The sequence below is a fragment of the Eulemur rufifrons genome, chromosome 29 (genome assembly GCF_041146395.1).
Source record: "Eulemur rufifrons isolate Redbay chromosome 29, OSU_ERuf_1, whole genome shotgun sequence".
NCBI classification, from domain to species: Eukaryota; Metazoa; Chordata; class Mammalia; order Primates; family Lemuridae; genus Eulemur; species Eulemur rufifrons.
In genome coordinates, this window is record NC_091011.1 from 63,380,832 (window position 1) to 63,398,015 (window position 17,184).

Genomic DNA, 17,184 nt, shown 5'->3' on the forward strand with positions numbered 1-17,184 from the left:
AGTACAGTGTAAAACATGTGCATGAAGGCAGTGACTTGGATGGAAATCTGTCAGTGCTGCATATACATATAAACAAAATAATTTTCATCCTTTGATAAACCTATAAGATATAAAATTAAGAATATTTACATAATTTCAAACTAGATGTGAAAAATATACAATGCTAGAACAATCTCGTTCCAAAGTTTGAAACATAATTCTGTCAAATAAAAATATTATTCATACAATGTATGAACTTATCGATAACTTTTTGAGTATAAAGTTGTTCTTTATGTGATAGATGAGGATCCCTCTGAATTATATTTTGATTAGAATCTCGTTTCAATTGGTACCTGGAAGAAGACAGAAAGTTCTTGTTTTACAAGCTTTGTTAAGTTCTGTTGCTTTCAATAACCATATCTTGGGAGCTAGAATTTACCAGAGTCATCAACACATTTTTTGTTTTGAATTTTAATGATCAAATACCTTCCATTGCTACTTGGTTAACAGCGATAGATACACGTGATACCATGTTGTAATAGTGTGTCTTTTAAAGGCTTAAGTTCACTTAATCAAAATAATATAATAGTACAATGTGTTGTAGCGATATATTATTTCACATTTGTTCCAAAGGGCTATGTGTGCTGGCCTGGCACATTCAGCTTTTACCCCAATCACCACTGGTGGCCTATCCACAACTGCTGATTTATCGCCCTTTAAGCAAGGCAAGGAGCTGGTGTTAAATGTTTCTTTTTATTTCATATGGGGAAGCCAAGGTACGGCATTGTGCTGACTACATTCTGTCAGATAATCGGTTCTAAATCTTGGATCAGACATTAAGTTTGTTCATGCTGTTCATAAGACACCATGCTGTTTCTGTGCTTTATCCTTTAATAATACTTGGTGACAGTTCTGAATTCCAACCACTGTGGAGAGGGTTGCTGTTATGGGGCTTTGCTTATAAGGCACTTGGGCAAGGTGCCAGATTTGGGTTTCTCTAGAATGCAGTCCTGGGAAACAGAATCATGGTGCTCAAGGCTTTCTTCTCACCTCAAGTCTATCCAACTTTTTGGAATGACCTTTTCTACTTGATATCACTCTTAATAATGTTCCAAGTTTATCTTATGCTATACATTTATTTTTCTTTCTTTTTTTTTTTTTCAAGACAGGGTCTCATTCTCTTACCCTGACTAGAGTGCAGTGACATTATCATGGCTCACTGCAACCTTAAACTCCTGGGCTCAAGCCATCCTCCTGCCTTAGCCTCCTGAGTATCTGGGACTACAGGTGTGAGCCACCATGCCTGGCTAATTTTTTCTATTTTTTTTTTTTTTTTTTTAGAGACAGGATCTTGCTCTTTCTTGCTCAGAGCCAGACTTGAACTCCTGGCCTCAAGCAATTCTCCTGCTTCAACCTCCCAGAGTGCTAGGGTTACAGGTGGTTTTTCTTTTTTCTTTCTGTTTTTTTTTTTTTTTGAGACAGAGTCTCGTTCTGTCGCCCAGGCTAGAGTGCTGTGGCGTCAGCCTAGCTCACAGCAACCTCAAACTCCTGGGCTTAAGCGATCCTACTGCCTCAGCCTCCCGAGTAGCTGGGACTACAGGCATGCGCCACCATGCCCAGCTAATTTTTTATATATATATAAATGTATATATATATATATTTTTAGTTGGTCAGATAATTTCTTTCTATTTTTAGTAGAGACGGGGTCTGTCTCTTGCTCAGGCTGGTCTCGAACTCCTGACCTCGAGCGATCCACCCACCTCGGCCTCCCAGAGTGCTAGGATTACAGGCGTGAGCCACCGCGCCTGGCCGGGTTTTCATTTTTTTTTTTTTTTTTTTTTGTTGAGACAGAGTCTCACTTTGTTGCCCAGGCTAGAGTGAGTGCCGTGGCGTCAGCTTAGCTCACAGCAACCTCAAACTCCTGGGCTTAAGCGATCCTACTGCCTCAGCCTCCCGAGTAGCTGGGACTACAGGCATGCGCCACTATGCCCGGCTAATTTTTTCTGTATAGATTTTTAGTTGTCCGTATAATGTCTTTCTATTTTTAGTAGAGACAGGGTCTCGCTCTTGCTCAGGCTGGTCTCGAACTCCTGACCTCGAGCGATCCTCCCGCCTCGGCCTCCCAGAGTGCTAGGATTACAGGCGTGAGCCACCACGCCCGGGTTTTCATTTTTAATCTAAATTCCTTTTCTCCTGTTCTTAGACCTTTCTTCAACTAAGAGAAATCTCACCAGCCACCTCCCATACTTGAAGACAATCATTAGATTCTTTCTCTTGTCCCTCAATCCCTTAATCTTTCACCAAAAGATAGAGGGGGTATACTATACTAAACAGAAGACAGGTCTTGTCGTCAGGCAGATCTTACTCTGTTCAAATCCTGTTGGGCTCAGGTGGTGTGTGACCTCCAGCAAATTACTTAAGTTCTCTGAGCCTCTTTCCCAATTTCCTCATTTGTAAAATGAAGATATCTTTTTTGTATATTGTTACAAGAATTGAAATAATGAATGTAATGCACCTACTATATATGTGGCCTATAGCAGAAACCCATTTTGATTTGTGATTCTGCTTTTCCCAAACTAGAGACATTGCCTTAAAGGGTTGAATGTTCTAGAAATGAGTGTTATAGACTGAAATGAAACTAGTTAAATGATAAATTGGCAACTCATTCTAGTAAGGAAGGAAAGAAACTTCACTTTCATTGCTGTGCGTTCACTGTGCTAGGGACTTCCCGTGCACCTCAGGAGGTGCGTGTTAGCGTCTCACCTCTACCACTAATTCATCTGTAAACGGAAATAGATCAATACCTTCCCTGCCTCATTGATTATTACAAGGCCAGAATAAGAGCACTGTTGTAAGTACTTTGGAAAAATAAAAAGTTATGCTCACTGTTGCGTTAATAGAAATCTACTATCACTATTTTTCATCTTTTTTTGTTGTGGTCTGAGTTTACTTTCCCCAAAATCCCAGGTGAGGCTGGTTTTCTGGGGGTGGGGCCCAGAGGGCGAGAGACGCTCTGCAGCGTGCTGGGAGGGGCCTCCCTACTTCTACACTCGTTTGCTGTGATGTCCAGGTGAAGATAACCCTGTTGAAGAATCTTACCTGAAAGTCCCGTTTACGTAATCTTCCATTTGTATTTATGGTAAAATCAGGTTTCATTTCTTTTTCCTGAGAAAAAGAGAATGGAACCATGGATTAGAGACCAATTTGTTTTTTCTTAGGTGTTGAAAAATAAAGGGAAATTTAGGAAGTATAAATAATCGGTTATACAAATGTGAAAGTCATCAAAGAGCTGGTACCTGAATGGCATTAAACTTTGAAGTACTGTAATCTGTCTTCATCAAAATATGCAAAACAGCATCATGGATTGTTAAGAAAACCATTGAGCTCTGGACTTCATCGTCAAAAAATTTACAGCGAGTAAGCTTCTCAGTGAAATCATCTGAAGAGGGAAAAGAAACGGTAACCCTTAAGAAGAAGTAATTGGCCACAAATTTCCCCTGGAGGCAGGTAATTGGAACTTTCATTTGCAAATATGCTTTTCATTGATGATTGGTGGATTGTAATGGTACAATATTGGTGTATCGTTAGTGCATTGTCTTCTGGAACTAATGGCTGCATTTCTAATAAAAAATGTATTGAATACCCTAATGTGAAAAGGAAGAAGGAAAAGGTTCAAATAGGAAAAACTTAGTTTCTAGAAGAAAATTAATCCACTTTCATTTGGGAAGGAGCCTAGTGATTTAATCTCCCTACTTAATGATTTTTTTTTTTTTTCTCTGAGACAGAGTCTCACTCTGTTGCCCAGGCTAGAGTGCCGTGGCGTCAGCCTAGCTCACAGCAACCTCAAACTCCTGGGCTTAAGTGATCCTTTTGCCTCAGCCTCCCAAGTAGCTGGGACTACAGGCATGCACCACCATGCCCGGCTAATTTTTTCTGTATATATTTTTAGTTGTCCATATAATTTCTATTTTTTTTTTTTTTTTTTTTTTTAGTAGAGACGAGGTCTCGCTCTTGCTCAGGCTGGTCTCGAACTCCTGAGCTCAAACGATCCACCCTCCTCAGCCTCTTAGAGTGCTAGGATTACAGGCGTGAGCCACCGCGCCTGGCCTCTACTTAATGATTTGGAGCATTGAGTGTGGTTTGTTATTAAAATTTGGTATTCTGCCAAAATAGAACATATACTTATGGACCAGTGATATGCTGTGGTTCTTGACTGCCAGACCTATTATTTACCAGTGACTTAACTGTAGCCCATTTTCCCAAAGCTGCTGGGTTTTATCAGAAAACATCATCTTTAGCACCTACATTATCTCTCCAATCACTTCAGAAATCTCATTTTTGTAGGCACTAAGCAGCATTAGTTTGCATAAATCATTCAACCAAATCTTACCTGATGTCTACTATGTGTAAAACTCTGGCTGGGTAATAAGAAGAATTAAAAGATAAATAAGACTTGAATCTTGCCCTCAAGGAAGATAGAACATTTATGTATAACTATAGTACTGAAAGTAAAAGTGTTGTATAATAAGAGGGCAAGAAACAATCTAGTTTTTTCCTTTATTGTTTTCTTAGTTTTAATGTAATTCCCAACACATAGTAGGTCCTTCCTTCTTGTGTTGAATAAATAAGAGAGATACAGATCATGGACTGTGGGTATTCTGGGAAAGTAGGTAAAGACTGTTTCCTCTTGGTGGGTATCTAGGAAAACTGAACTGAGTAGATACCTTTAAGATACATTTAAAGGTGCCTAGGATTTGGAGAACGGTGGAGACAGAGAAGACACTAAAGCACAGAGGTGGGAGAGTTTGTTCACGGGCAAGCTTTCACCATAGACAGGACCTCCCAGTGACTGAGGGAGAGGGAGAGAGGAGGGCATTGTCACCAGAACCTGGGAGGGAGGTGGGTGGCATGCAATGGGAAGGAAGGTGATGATGTTTCTTAAAGATCGAGAAGAATGTGGGGCAGCAGAGACAGCAGGAATAGACACTTGCCCATGATGGGGAAGGAGTAAAATTGCTTAGTAGACTGCAAGGTTATTTGGATCAAGAGAATATTTTTACTTATAAGGAAGTCTTGAACTGGAAGATATCTGGAGATTTTAGGGATAGGAACCAATAGAAAGGGAGAGATTAAAGATGCCAATTTCTTGCCCTCCTGAGGACCTGTGTACCAGTTGTCCCTCCTCTTTAAAATGCTTCCCCCTAAGATACTGTCAGGGTTGATGCCCTCACTGCATTCCAGTCTCTGTGCAAATGTCACTCTATGGACATCCTCCATCGCCAGCCTACAACAGCACCATCTCCATTGCTCTCTTTCTTAACCCTGCTTTTTTCTTCACAGCACTTAGCGCTACCTGAAATATGTTTTTATTTGCTTATTATGTGGCTTTCCTATGAGACTATAAGCTTCATGAGGGCAGGGGCTTTGTCAGATTCACTGCTAGATCCCCAGCACCCAGAACAGTGCCTGATAAATAGTAGGTGCTCAGTAAGTCTTTACTGAATGTCTGTCACATCCTAGGAACTAGGCAAGAGACAAGCAATAAGCAGGTAAACAAGACTAACACCTGCTTATTACAAGACAAACACAGGAGTGCAGAATGATGTGGTCTGTGTGTATTCTGTAGATGCAAACAGTGCGAAGACCCAGTGCTCTGCCTGGGGAAGCAAGGAAGTCTTCAGTTATTGTAGGAAAAATTCTGGAAGGAAATTTCTAGTCAGCAAATGGGATGGGATAATATTATAGGGATCAATAACGACACTAATTAGAAAGTCCTTCCAGAGGGCCTGGGTGGACATGGAGAGGAAGAGACTGATTTAAGAGGAAATATTTATAAGACCTGGTGGCCCACTGAAGGTAGAGGGAAGGAGAGAAGGAGAAATTAAAGATGGCTTTGGAGTTTTACTTTGGGCAACGGGGTGAGTAGTGATGCAGTGACTGAGATAGGAAAGGAGAAGGAATAGTTTTGGGAGGGAGGGTCATATGTTTAGTTTTAATTATGTGTCTCTGAGATGCCTGGGGGCCATCCAGACAGTTGAGTACATGGGTCTGCAGCCCAGAAGAAAGGTCTGGGCTGGAGGTATAGTTTGGGGATTCATTAACATGTAGATACACTTGAAGTCATAAGCATGGAGGACATTGACTAGAAAGAGTCCATGGAATTAGAACTACTGAATGGAGTTTAAGGTTGAAGCTTGGGGAAGACTGACTGGTCCAAGGCATGGGAGAAGAGCCAATGTCAGAAACTGAGGAGCTCTCTGAGAGGTAGGAGTTGCAGCAGAAGAATGATCCTGTAGAAGTCAGGGAGGGAGCGAGTTTCAAAGACAAATGCCAAAGAAAGGAGCAAATGCTAAAGTGAGCTCCAGCCAAAGGAGGCCAACATGGAGGCAGTTAATCTTGACAATCTGGCCAGGCGCTGGCTCACATCTATAATCCTAGCACTCTAGGAGGCTGAGATGGGAGGATTGCTTGCAGCTAGGAGTCCAAGAACAGCCTGAGCAAGAGTGAGACTCCCTTTCTACAAAAGATGAAAAAATTAGCCAGGTGTGGTGGCATGTACCTGTAGTCCCAGCTACTGGGGAGGGAGGCAGAAGCGGGAGGATTGCTTGAGCCTGGGAGTTGGAGGTTGCTATGAGTTATGGTTCTGCCACTGCATTCCAGTCTGGGTGACAGAGAGAGACTCTGGGCCTCCCCACTACAAAAAATATTGACAATCTGAATATCACTGTTAACCTCTGCAAGGGCTACATCTCATTAGCAAGGTGAAGCAGCAAACAAGTTTTTATGGGCTCAGGAGTGCAAGGGAGGAGAAGGAGAGAGACAGAATACAAGGCTACTTTTTTCAGGAAGTTTAGAGTAAAAAATGGTTAACATATTCACTCGTTTGCTGACTACTAAATTAGGATTCAAACTGTAAAATTCATTTAATTACATATCAACACAACTAAAATATAAAGATCCACAAGTGTGTGTTTGTTCGTTCGTTCGTTCCTTCCTTCCTTCCTTTCTTTCTTTTGACAAAGTCTTGCACTGTCACCCTGGCTAGAGTGCAGTGGCATCATCATAGCTCACAGCAACCTCAAACTCTTGGGCTCAAGCCATCCTCTTGCCTCAGCCTCCTGAGTAGCTGGGACTACAGTCTTGTGCTGCTATGCCTGGCTAATTTTTCTGTTTTTAGTATAGAGATGGAGTCTCACTCTTGCTTAGGCTGTTCTTGAACTCCTGAGCTCAGGTGATCCTCCCACCTCGGCCTCCCAGAGTGCTAGGATTACAGGCGTGAGCCACTGTGTCCATAAGGGTTTCTATTGGCCTGGCTGCAAATTAGGCTCCCTTCTTGATGATCACGTTAAATCCCTGTTGTTTGGAGAGGCTGTCTAGGTTGAGAGTTGGCAGTGAGCCTTAAGTGACTGTCAGAACATAAAGTAAAAATAAAACAACTTACCATCAGTTCCAACAATATACACGTCTACGTTGATCCTGATAAATTCTTGCAATATCTGTCAAAAAGAAAGTACATCTTCCTTAGGGAACATTTTCACTTGTCAGAAATGTAAAGGAAACTATCATAACTATATCTGACAGGTGATAAATGCTTTTAGAACCTTTTACATTTTGAAAAGAGATAATAGTATAAAGAGATACCAAAGTTAAAAGCAAGGCTCCGTGACAGAAAGAAATATACCCAAATAGAAGAGCCATCCTCCTCAGTAAGAAGCTAAAAATGATCATTCTTTAGGGAATTATCATGGGAAAATGTACTGCCTCAAACTCACAAGAACAATTCTGATTTAATTTTAAAACAGTATCTTCTAAGAGCCTTCTCAACTAGAGCTTTATACCTACAAACAGTAAAACAAAACAACAACAACAAACGAACGAACAAAAAACCCCTATGGCCCATAAGTTGTTAATTATTCCTGTTTACAGTGACTGGACTCTTTATCTGTTTTCTAGGTCTCTAGGCTAAGAACAAACGCCAGTAGCGATATGAGTAAGATCATATAAGGTAAAAAAAATAGCTTATACTGTTGATCAAGTTAGGTGGTCATTAATATCATCACCATTGTCAATGAATACTTTTAGAACCTCTACTGGGCACTGAACTAAGATAAGAATTAGGGCTTTAAAGAAACCCAAGTCAGAGTCCCTGTCCTTTGTGCTGTACTGCTAGGATCAAAAATTAAATGTGTGTGTGTGTGTGTTTCTCCTAAGCTAAAATAAACAAAACTAAAGACCAAGAAAGAAAAGAAAAAGCAAGCAAACTTGAGAGTTATGTGATGTTAAAAAAATTTTTAAAGATAAGTTTGAAGGATACTAAATTGATCCTGTTTTCTAATTTTGTATAAGTTCACCTGTACTGAATAGGTCTTATCTTAGGGCAGCTCTCGTTTAGGGAGATTTTTGTAAAATACCAAGAAAAAGAAATAGATGTAGAATTTCTTAAACTTTCTTTATGTATGTTAGAAACTAATTTATTTTAGAAATGCTGACAAAACTATGGAAAGAAAATAGATGGCAATCTGTTTCAGTCCTGTTTTTAAATCACATGTGACATTTATTCTTTCCTATGTCTACTTGGGTTTTTTGTTGTTGAGACGTATTTTTAATAGCTGAGTGAAATTTCATCAGCTTATAATGGATGAGGATAAAAACAAAAGGATCCACTATTCCATTTTTTTTCCCAGGACCTTTCTAGATCTTTTCTGATTTTAGGGTAATTTAGATACAATGCCCATGAGGACTTGAAAACACCATCCAACTGAAATTTGATAGGAGACTAAGTGCAGTTGTCTACTCAGTCTTAATCTTAATGTACTTTAAGATTATATTAATAGGCCGGGCGCGGTGGCTCACGCCTGTAATCCTAGCACTCTGGGAGGCCGAGGTGGGCGGATCGTTTGAGCTCAGGAGTTCGAGACCAGCCTGAGCAAGAGCGAGACCCCACCTCTACTAAAAATAGAAAGAAATTATATGGACAGCTAAAAATATATATAGAAAAAATTAGCCAGGCATGGTGGCGCATGCCTGTAGTCCCAGCTACTCGGGAGGCTGAGACAGGAGGATCGCTTGAGCTCAGGAGTTTGAGGTTGCTGTGAGCTAGGCTGACGCCACGGCACTCACTCTAGCCTGGGCAACAGAGTGAGACTCTGTCTCAAAAAAAAAAAAAAAAAAAAAAGATTATATTAATAATTGACTTCTAATTAAGTGTCTTATCTAAAGGAGCATCCTTCCACAAATACAATTTTTACCTTTTGATCATGGTTGTTTCCACTAAGAAAACAGAAATTACCTTTTTGAGACCCCTCATTGAAGAAACGTCCAGAAAGGACACTGCTGAAAAATCGAGAATGAGGCTGTGGAGGCTGATTCTGGGGACGTTAATGTTGACGGGAAGATCGCCATTCCAGTCAATCTGGAAGGGCAGGTCTGCAGTATTGATGGGCTGATCCAGTTCTTCTATGTGATTGTTGTCCAGCTCTTCGTCGGAATCCTTTATGGTGTCGATGGTGCAGATAACTCCTTTCTGCAGGAGAGGATAACAAGCACGGTAACTCCGAGCAAGAAGTACATTGTGTATGTCAAGGATAACCAGTGAGTTTCTGAAGCACAGATTCAAAGTTGGGTCAAACAGAGATTGTAGACATTTGTCTTTGGTACTTTCCCCAGGAGAATTAAGATTTTAGGGAGACCCTCACAGATGCCATTTAAAAATACGCCATTAATTGACACAGGAAATACCATGTTTGTCTGGCATTTCATTTAAAAGAATGGAACTGACACCTTGAATTATACTTTCCTAAGTTTGTAACTGTACTTCGCAGAAACATAGGGAAGAAACTTACTGGTGTCACTTGCAGCAGGCCTTGCTTCTGCAGTTTTCGGATTTTCTTCACAGCTTTGTTGCGCTTGCGTAGAACACGGAGTGGACTAAAGCCAACCTGAGAAACCCATTACTGTGTTACAAGAGTACTGAATATTCTGCTAGTTGTATAGCATAATTCTAATAACGTTCACTGGGATGAGTTGAGGGATTGGGACAGAAAATAAAGATATTCGTGATAAAATTTACAAGTGGTTTAAACAAAATCAGCAACAACATTGTGTCATACCCATGGTCTGCTCAGTCTGTATGCTGTTACCAACAATCAAAAACCTCTATACAGTACAGGATTTATCCAGGAATGGATATAAACCCTATTTGAATCTGTTTGTGTTTTGAGCCTATTTAACTCAGGGGATTTTCTATCTATTGAGGTAGGTAGCACCTACATGGTATTCTGCTTCTATATAATTTTTATTTTATTAAAATGTATATGATTTTATAATATTTATTATTATATAATTTTATATTATAATTTTAGTACTGTATTTGGGGCTAACCTTTATGTTCCTCTTTTCAACACAAATATGTTCATATTGCTGCAGTATTTAGCTCCCCAGTAATAAGAGAGGAGGATCAAGTGATGTAATAAAAAATGTTTGACAAAAAATGTAGTTAGATGGAAAGATACTAGATTAAGTGAAAAGGGGAGTATAGAAAGCCATGTACACAATATAATCCAATTTTTGTAAAAAAAAACAGTTGTATAGAAAAATATCTGATGCATATCAAACTAATAATAATAGTTAGGGCCAAAGGCAGAAGCTCTATGCAAGGTATAGAGTAGATCAAAAGGCATATTTCCAGAGAGAATACTGAGCTTTTTTTTCTTAACCTTAAAGACTGTTTTCTTGTCTTCTCTCCAATTTTCCAGGGCCCCTCAGTATTCACTGTTATTTAGTGTTAAACATTCATTTATACCTACTATCATGAATCTCTTTAATGATGCAGTTAAATAGTAAATGCTCCCTTGTTTCTGAAGTTGATGCCCAAGAAAAGTCCGTAGGATGATATCTATTAAAAATCAGTAGCCCAAAACCTTATGGTAAGTCTTTTTACCATATAGCAGATTTGATAAAAGGATTCTATATTGGAATCCATTCAAAGAGGCTTATTTTCCTGACATAGTAAGAGACCCCCTATAAGGTAGTTTCACCTCCTCTGGGACATGGGGAACAAAAACACTAACACAACCCAGATTCAACAACATACGTAAAGTCAATGACCTTCTTGTTAAAGAAGAAACACTTCATTCCCAGATATTCAGAATTTTTTTTTAAAGTTAAATAACCCCAAACCTTACAGCATCTAGAAGTTTCTGCCTAAAGAAACGAATGTTTGCAAAGTAGATAGGAGATGGACATCTGAAAATTTTCACTCCTTCTGGCTCATACATCTGTAAGGCAGAGAAATAATATCAGATGGTGCCAATTAGATTGATACTAATATCATTTAGCAAGTCAAAGAAAAAAATGAATTTCCCTTACATCAAAATAATCTTTTCTATTCTTATAGATGTTGCTCCTTCCAACATTAGCCAATGTGGTGCACTTTGGACTGTAGGGAAAAAAACAACACCAAGTAAATCACTCTGCGTGTTTATTAGCCCAATAAGGCTAACACTGATTTTTTTTCTAGCATACTAAAGCAGGCTCACTTTTCAAAATTTAAAATGCTGGGGAAGCATCATGCCATCAGAAACCCTGGAAGGCAAACACCTTGTTTTACTTATCACTGTGTCCTCCCAAAGCTGCCAAAACAGTGCCTGCCAGTTGCCACGTTACAGTTTATAAAGCACTTCCATATGCTTCCGCCATTTTGATTCTGAATGTCACGGTTCTTTGGTGAGGCGGATAGGACCACCCAGTTGTATGGATGAGGACATGGAGAAGCAATATGGCTTGCCTGTGACCATTCAGTTTGTCTCTATGTTTGATGGGTCCTCAGTAAAGAATCGAGTGAAAATATAAATGAAAGAAAGAGTACGGCAGCATTTCAATGCCAAGGTATTCCATCAGTCTGGGATTAACTATAACTACGACAACAACTCCTGCTCCTGAACGTCTTAGTTCCCAAGGAGCTTTATTCCTCTGTCATACCGTGTAATCCAAAATAGGCTGAGTGGCCACATGGTGGTGATATTATTTGGCAGAGATTTAAAAATCAAAATGATGCTTGGACAGGGTGACTCTTAAGAATCAAGAATTCCAAATGACTTTTGTGGAATTTTAGGGGGAAAAGGGACTTTAAGATGTTCTCTGATCCAGCTCCATGGTTTTAAGGTGGGAGTACAATCTAATAAGCTATGAAAAGGGTGAGCCCTCCACTAACACATTCCCATGTTTAACAAGTCTAAGGCAAAGACATTAAACCTGGTAAGAATAGAATTACTTTTGGTTTACAGCTGGGCAAACAGACTTAGAGATTTATAAGATTTCTTTTAATTGGCATCAAAGCATGGAGCAGACCATAAAACTGGGCCATTCTTCAGGCCCTGGTGGAGCCACCTAAGGAAGGATGTACAGGCCAGTCCTGGTAGATATGCAGGCCTATCTTTTCTTAACCAGTGATGATTTTTTTTCTCTTCTAATTTGGGGAGGTCAAAGCCCATCACAATGCATGACAAACACTCACAATTGGGTCCTGAACACGATGGTTAGCAGCTGAAATGCCACGCTAGCTGCCAGACCTAACCCGAGTCCTAGGACAATGGCAAAGATGAAGGTCACGACCCAAATTAGCTGTGAAAAGAAAGCAACACATATACTACAATTTATTTTGATTAAAGTACAATGTCTTAGGTTCAGAGATATGAGAAAGCATGAACTTCTAGGGCCAAAATCAGAGGTAGGAAGTTGTCATCTTGGGCCAGGGAGCAAAGAGCACAGGAGAAGACACTTGTCCCAAAGAGGTCATTTCTGCTGGCTCACGTTCTGGGCCACAGAAATATGAGCAAATATGAAAAAATCCAGAGACTGTATCCATTTCTAATCCTGTCCCTGACCAGTCAAGGAAGTAGGATTGAGTCTATCTGCCTGAGGAAAAATTTCAGAACCAACTGCTGTTCATTAAAAGCAACAAATGAACTGGGAGAGCCCATACTGATCTCTTATTCTTAGTCTATTGATTTAATTAATGGCTACTATCACTATAAGAATTTTAGCATGCCAAAAGAGTATTAAAATCCCCCACAATTATCTATTAGGAACAAAAGTGAACCAAGTGTAGTTTACTGGTTTATGCTCTTACTGTACCATAGAGTATGTTAACAAGCATTTTCATACCACAGACTTTGACCCTGATAAAGTTATGACCTCTGCTTCTTACAGCAAGGCAGGTTGAGAACAAGGGGACCCTTTCCCCCCAAAAACGAGTATTTCCAAAAGAAATGTTCAGAATTTAAATTCTTCACAGATTCTCTAGAAACTAATCCATTATGTAATGAAGAACAGAAACCATGCATACCCTCAAATTCAGAGAGTTTCTGCAGCAGTCGGGGCGGCTGCATGAACTTTTAGAACAGAGCTAAGGAAGTTCTACACTAGTGTTTCATGGAGCACTTCCTACTTGCAATAGCCCATCTTTTAAAATTAAAATCCCAGAGAATGATCATTAAAGTATGCAATTTAAAGATAGCAAATAAACTAAGGTTATATAGAAACAAAATTTCACTTAGTTTACAATATAAATACGCATTTCACATTGGTATTAAAATGCCATTGTGATTTATTCCTCTTTCAAATACCATTTTGTCTACTTACACAATCATACTTATCCTTTTTCCACAATCTGCCTATTTCAGCAAACTGCATCAACATTCCCTTTAAGTTTCCAAGTGCTAAAGCTGCCAGGACAGACTGTGAAAAACATAAACACCAGATGTACTTTAAGTTAATCAAATAAACCATATAGAAGCAAAGGTGAAGGCTGTAGATAAGCAGGTGTTTTAAAGGGCCTCAAAGCATATCAAGGGATACACCCTCTTCCGGTGTGTGATGCCATGCTAGGCACTACAGAACTGGGCCTCTGACCTGTCCTCATGCATGACTTTGTCCCCGCCAAAGTGACAAGGGCTAGACTGCTCTTTGTGATTATGCCATGGATGATCTGATGGCACTTAGCCTGCACCTTGGAACAAAGAAAGGCAGATCTTAAGATCTATGACAGAAAATCACTGTAACAAATTCTTCCCAAGCAGAGATAGTCTGATGTGTGTCTGTTTGTTGGAGTACAGGAGATGGGGGTTGCTCTTTATAAAAAAAATAGCTTGGGGAGCTTGAGGTCCTGGAATGAGAATTCAAACCTTTGATGATTACTAGCAATCATGCCATTTTGTAAGAGGAAGCTAAAGATCACAAAGGTTGACAACGACTCGTGATGGACTCTCTGGGACAGCATGAACCTTATCTGTCTTGTTACTGCTGTATCCCCAGAACCCACTGTGGCAAATGCATATAGGAGGGGCTTAATAATAAGTCAGTAAATGAGTGGATGAGCTAATGAATTAATGTTTCCCAAGCCAGCACTAACCACTCAGAACACAGCCTCTTTTAAGCAGCCCTGATGTTGACACCCTCCACCACGGTGGAGTCACTGAGTGCTCGGGGCTGTAAGCTGAGCTCTGCCATAGCCCCATTTCCGCCTTCTCATTCTTCACACGCCAGAATGTGACCATTTGTCTTGAGGGAATTATGGTAGTTATGGTGCAAAATGCTGAATAGTTAAGTATATACTCTCTTCCTTCTTTGGATTTTAACACATGGGTAGGATCATGCCCTTCTCCCCAAACCCCCCAGTTTGAGCTGTTCCATTCTAAATGAGTATGGAATTTGTATACTGACTGCTTTCATGCCATGAAAGTACAGTGTACAGAGAAAAGCCAGCTACAGTTCTTATTTTCATATCTTGAAGATAGTTGAACTAATCTGGGTATTTTTAATTTTTATAAGTAACTTTTATAATTTTATATCTGAGCAGTTAGTTTTACTCAGTGAGAACCGAAGTCATTGTTTAGAAGAAATATGGTCTTAAGTGACTTTAAAAAAGAAATGGCACACAAGTGAATGACAGTTAAAAGATGGTGAAAACTATAAAGTCTGTCATCTACTTAATCATACCGTACTAATGTCAGTGTACTGGTCTTGGTTTTGTACTCTAGCTATATAAGATGTCACCATTGTGGTAGCTGAATGAAGGGTTCAAAGGATTCTAGACAATAGGCTCCCCCTTTTGCAGGACTTTTATGTAAGTATAGAATGTATCAAGGGACACCTGTCAGCAGAGACATAGTCATATTTTTTTCATATGGGAATTATTAGGCATTATTTCCTACCTGATCAGCACTCCATGGAAAAACAATTTGAAATAATTTACATATACAATGGAGTACTTTTTGTTTTTATTTATTTATTTTTTTGAGACAGAGTCTCCCTCTGTTGCCTGGGCTAGAGTGCTGTGGCATCAGCCTAGCTCACAGCAACCTCAAACTTCTGGGCTCAAGCGATTCTACTGCCTCAGCCTCCCGAGTAGCTGGGACTACAGGCATGTGCCACCACGCCAGGCTAATTTTTTCTATATATTTTTTAGTTGTCCAGCTAATTTCTTTCTATTTTTAGTAGAGACGGGGGTCTCGCTCTTGCTCAGGCTGGTCTCGAACTCCTGAGCTCAAAGGATCCACCCGCCTCGGCCTCCCAGAGTGCTAGGATTACAGGCGTGAGCCACTGCGCCTGGCAAATAGAGAACTTTTTAAAGTAAAGATTACAGAGCATTGAGAAACCACAGAAAGGAACGGGGGACAATTTTCCCAGGAACTTGGTATTCATCCTCCATTTAATATAAAGGATTAAATGCTTATAAAATACTTAGAACTCTGCTGCTGCTTAGCACTCCGAAAATATTTATGGTTAGCTATTATTATGTATTATTTTGCCTTCATGTGATAAAAAGAAGCAAAGTAGCTATTCAGGTGAAACAAAGACATTCCTGACACAGTGGCCTAAGAAGAACTTCTCATATGATCCTTTATAGAAGGGCTTGAATTAACATCTTGGACAAGGTACTGGAGTGTGGTTTATTCAGGAGAGAGACAGGATTTTAAATGATAATCATTTCTGCAGTGTCTTCAGATTGATGTGGGGAGGCAGAGCCCATACGTACGCCTCGGCAGCAGCACAGTAGGGCAGAATTCTCCTCTCTATAGGGGTGAGTGTGTGTGTGTGTTTATTTTTATTGAGATATACATGCTTGTTTCTTTAGTGGTGACTTCTTGACTCCTTTCATGCCATTCATTTTGAAATCAGTAGTTCAGCATCTTTTTGGCAAACAGTACTCTGCCCTGCTTGAAGACAGATGTGAGGCTCTTTGGGATGACCACACTGGCAGTCCAGAAACCTGGGGTCAAATTCACATTTTGGCTACCAACCGAGAGAAAAGTCCTAGGTAACAGCCAATAGACACTGGTGGGCTGCATCATACCTCTAAGTCCTTTGTAGTCAGAAGTGCAACAGTTTGTAGAATGGTAATAATAATAAAATTAACAACAATGCCTATCATTTATCAAGTGCTTATCCTATGCCAGGCCCCTGGCTAAGTACTTCACATCATTATCTCATTTAATTTTCACAGCCACTGTGTGGGCACGTACTATTTCCTTCCCTTTTTTATTTTTTAAATTTTATTTATTTTTTTTTATTGTATACCTCAGGAGCCCAGATCCCCTCCCTTTTTTTAAAAAAGGTGCTCTTGAGGTTCAGAGAGGTTAAGTAATTTGCCCAAAAACACACAGATAATAAATGGCAGAGCCAGGATTAGAAGTGGGTCAACACAACTGCAGCACCAGTGCTCCAAGTACCAACTCAAAATCATATTAAAACTGCAACGGACAACGTATTTACCATCATCTTGTTTCCTAGAGGTCCTATATTTTCCAGGGTCCAGTGCTTTTTAAATTTGGGTGCTGCAGCAGTTTACAAAGCATTAAACCAAACCCTTAAAATTACGGCCAGAGGAGTATGAGGAAGAGGATGGGAGGTTTGTGTCTGGCTGTTCACTCCCATCCTACAATCTGACAGTGTTGGTCTTGGAGGCAAACCAAAGCTCTAGGAGCTGCAGGGCGTATTCATAAGAACGGTTCGTGTGGCTGGTAGCACCACTCTCTGAATTAGATAGAGGGGGCCTGATTACCTCAACCTGCCAGAAAATCTTCACTTCAGTCCATCCCTGTCGAAGCTGCAGTGCCAGGGTGCCTTCCGTTTCAACATTAGTTATACTCAGGGCTACACCCATGCAACGAGCAGAGTAGATAAGACCGGTTTGGCATTTGCATT

The 17,184-nt window shown here is 40.0% G+C and overlaps 1 protein-coding gene across 1 annotated transcript in view; it reads right to left on the bottom strand.

Annotated features, from left to right (window-relative positions):
• Positions 1 to 308: 308 nt before the first annotated feature.
• Positions 309 to 17,184, bottom strand: part of SLC26A3 (solute carrier family 26 member 3) — a 37,004-nt gene continuing 20,128 nt past the window's right edge. The window contains exons 12-21 of the mRNA XM_069461945.1: positions 13,621 to 13,716; positions 12,494 to 12,600; positions 11,347 to 11,416; positions 11,163 to 11,255; positions 9,822 to 9,917; positions 9,269 to 9,502; positions 7,421 to 7,475; positions 3,276 to 3,418; positions 3,079 to 3,144; positions 309 to 332 (exon numbers count right to left, since the gene is read on the bottom strand). Coding sequence (XP_069318046.1) covers positions 309 to 332; positions 3,079 to 3,144; positions 3,276 to 3,418; positions 7,421 to 7,475; positions 9,269 to 9,502; positions 9,822 to 9,917; positions 11,163 to 11,255; positions 11,347 to 11,416; positions 12,494 to 12,600; positions 13,621 to 13,716 — 984 coding nt within the window. The remainder of the gene's footprint in view (positions 333 to 3,078; positions 3,145 to 3,275; positions 3,419 to 7,420; positions 7,476 to 9,268; positions 9,503 to 9,821; positions 9,918 to 11,162; positions 11,256 to 11,346; positions 11,417 to 12,493; positions 12,601 to 13,620; positions 13,717 to 17,184) is intronic.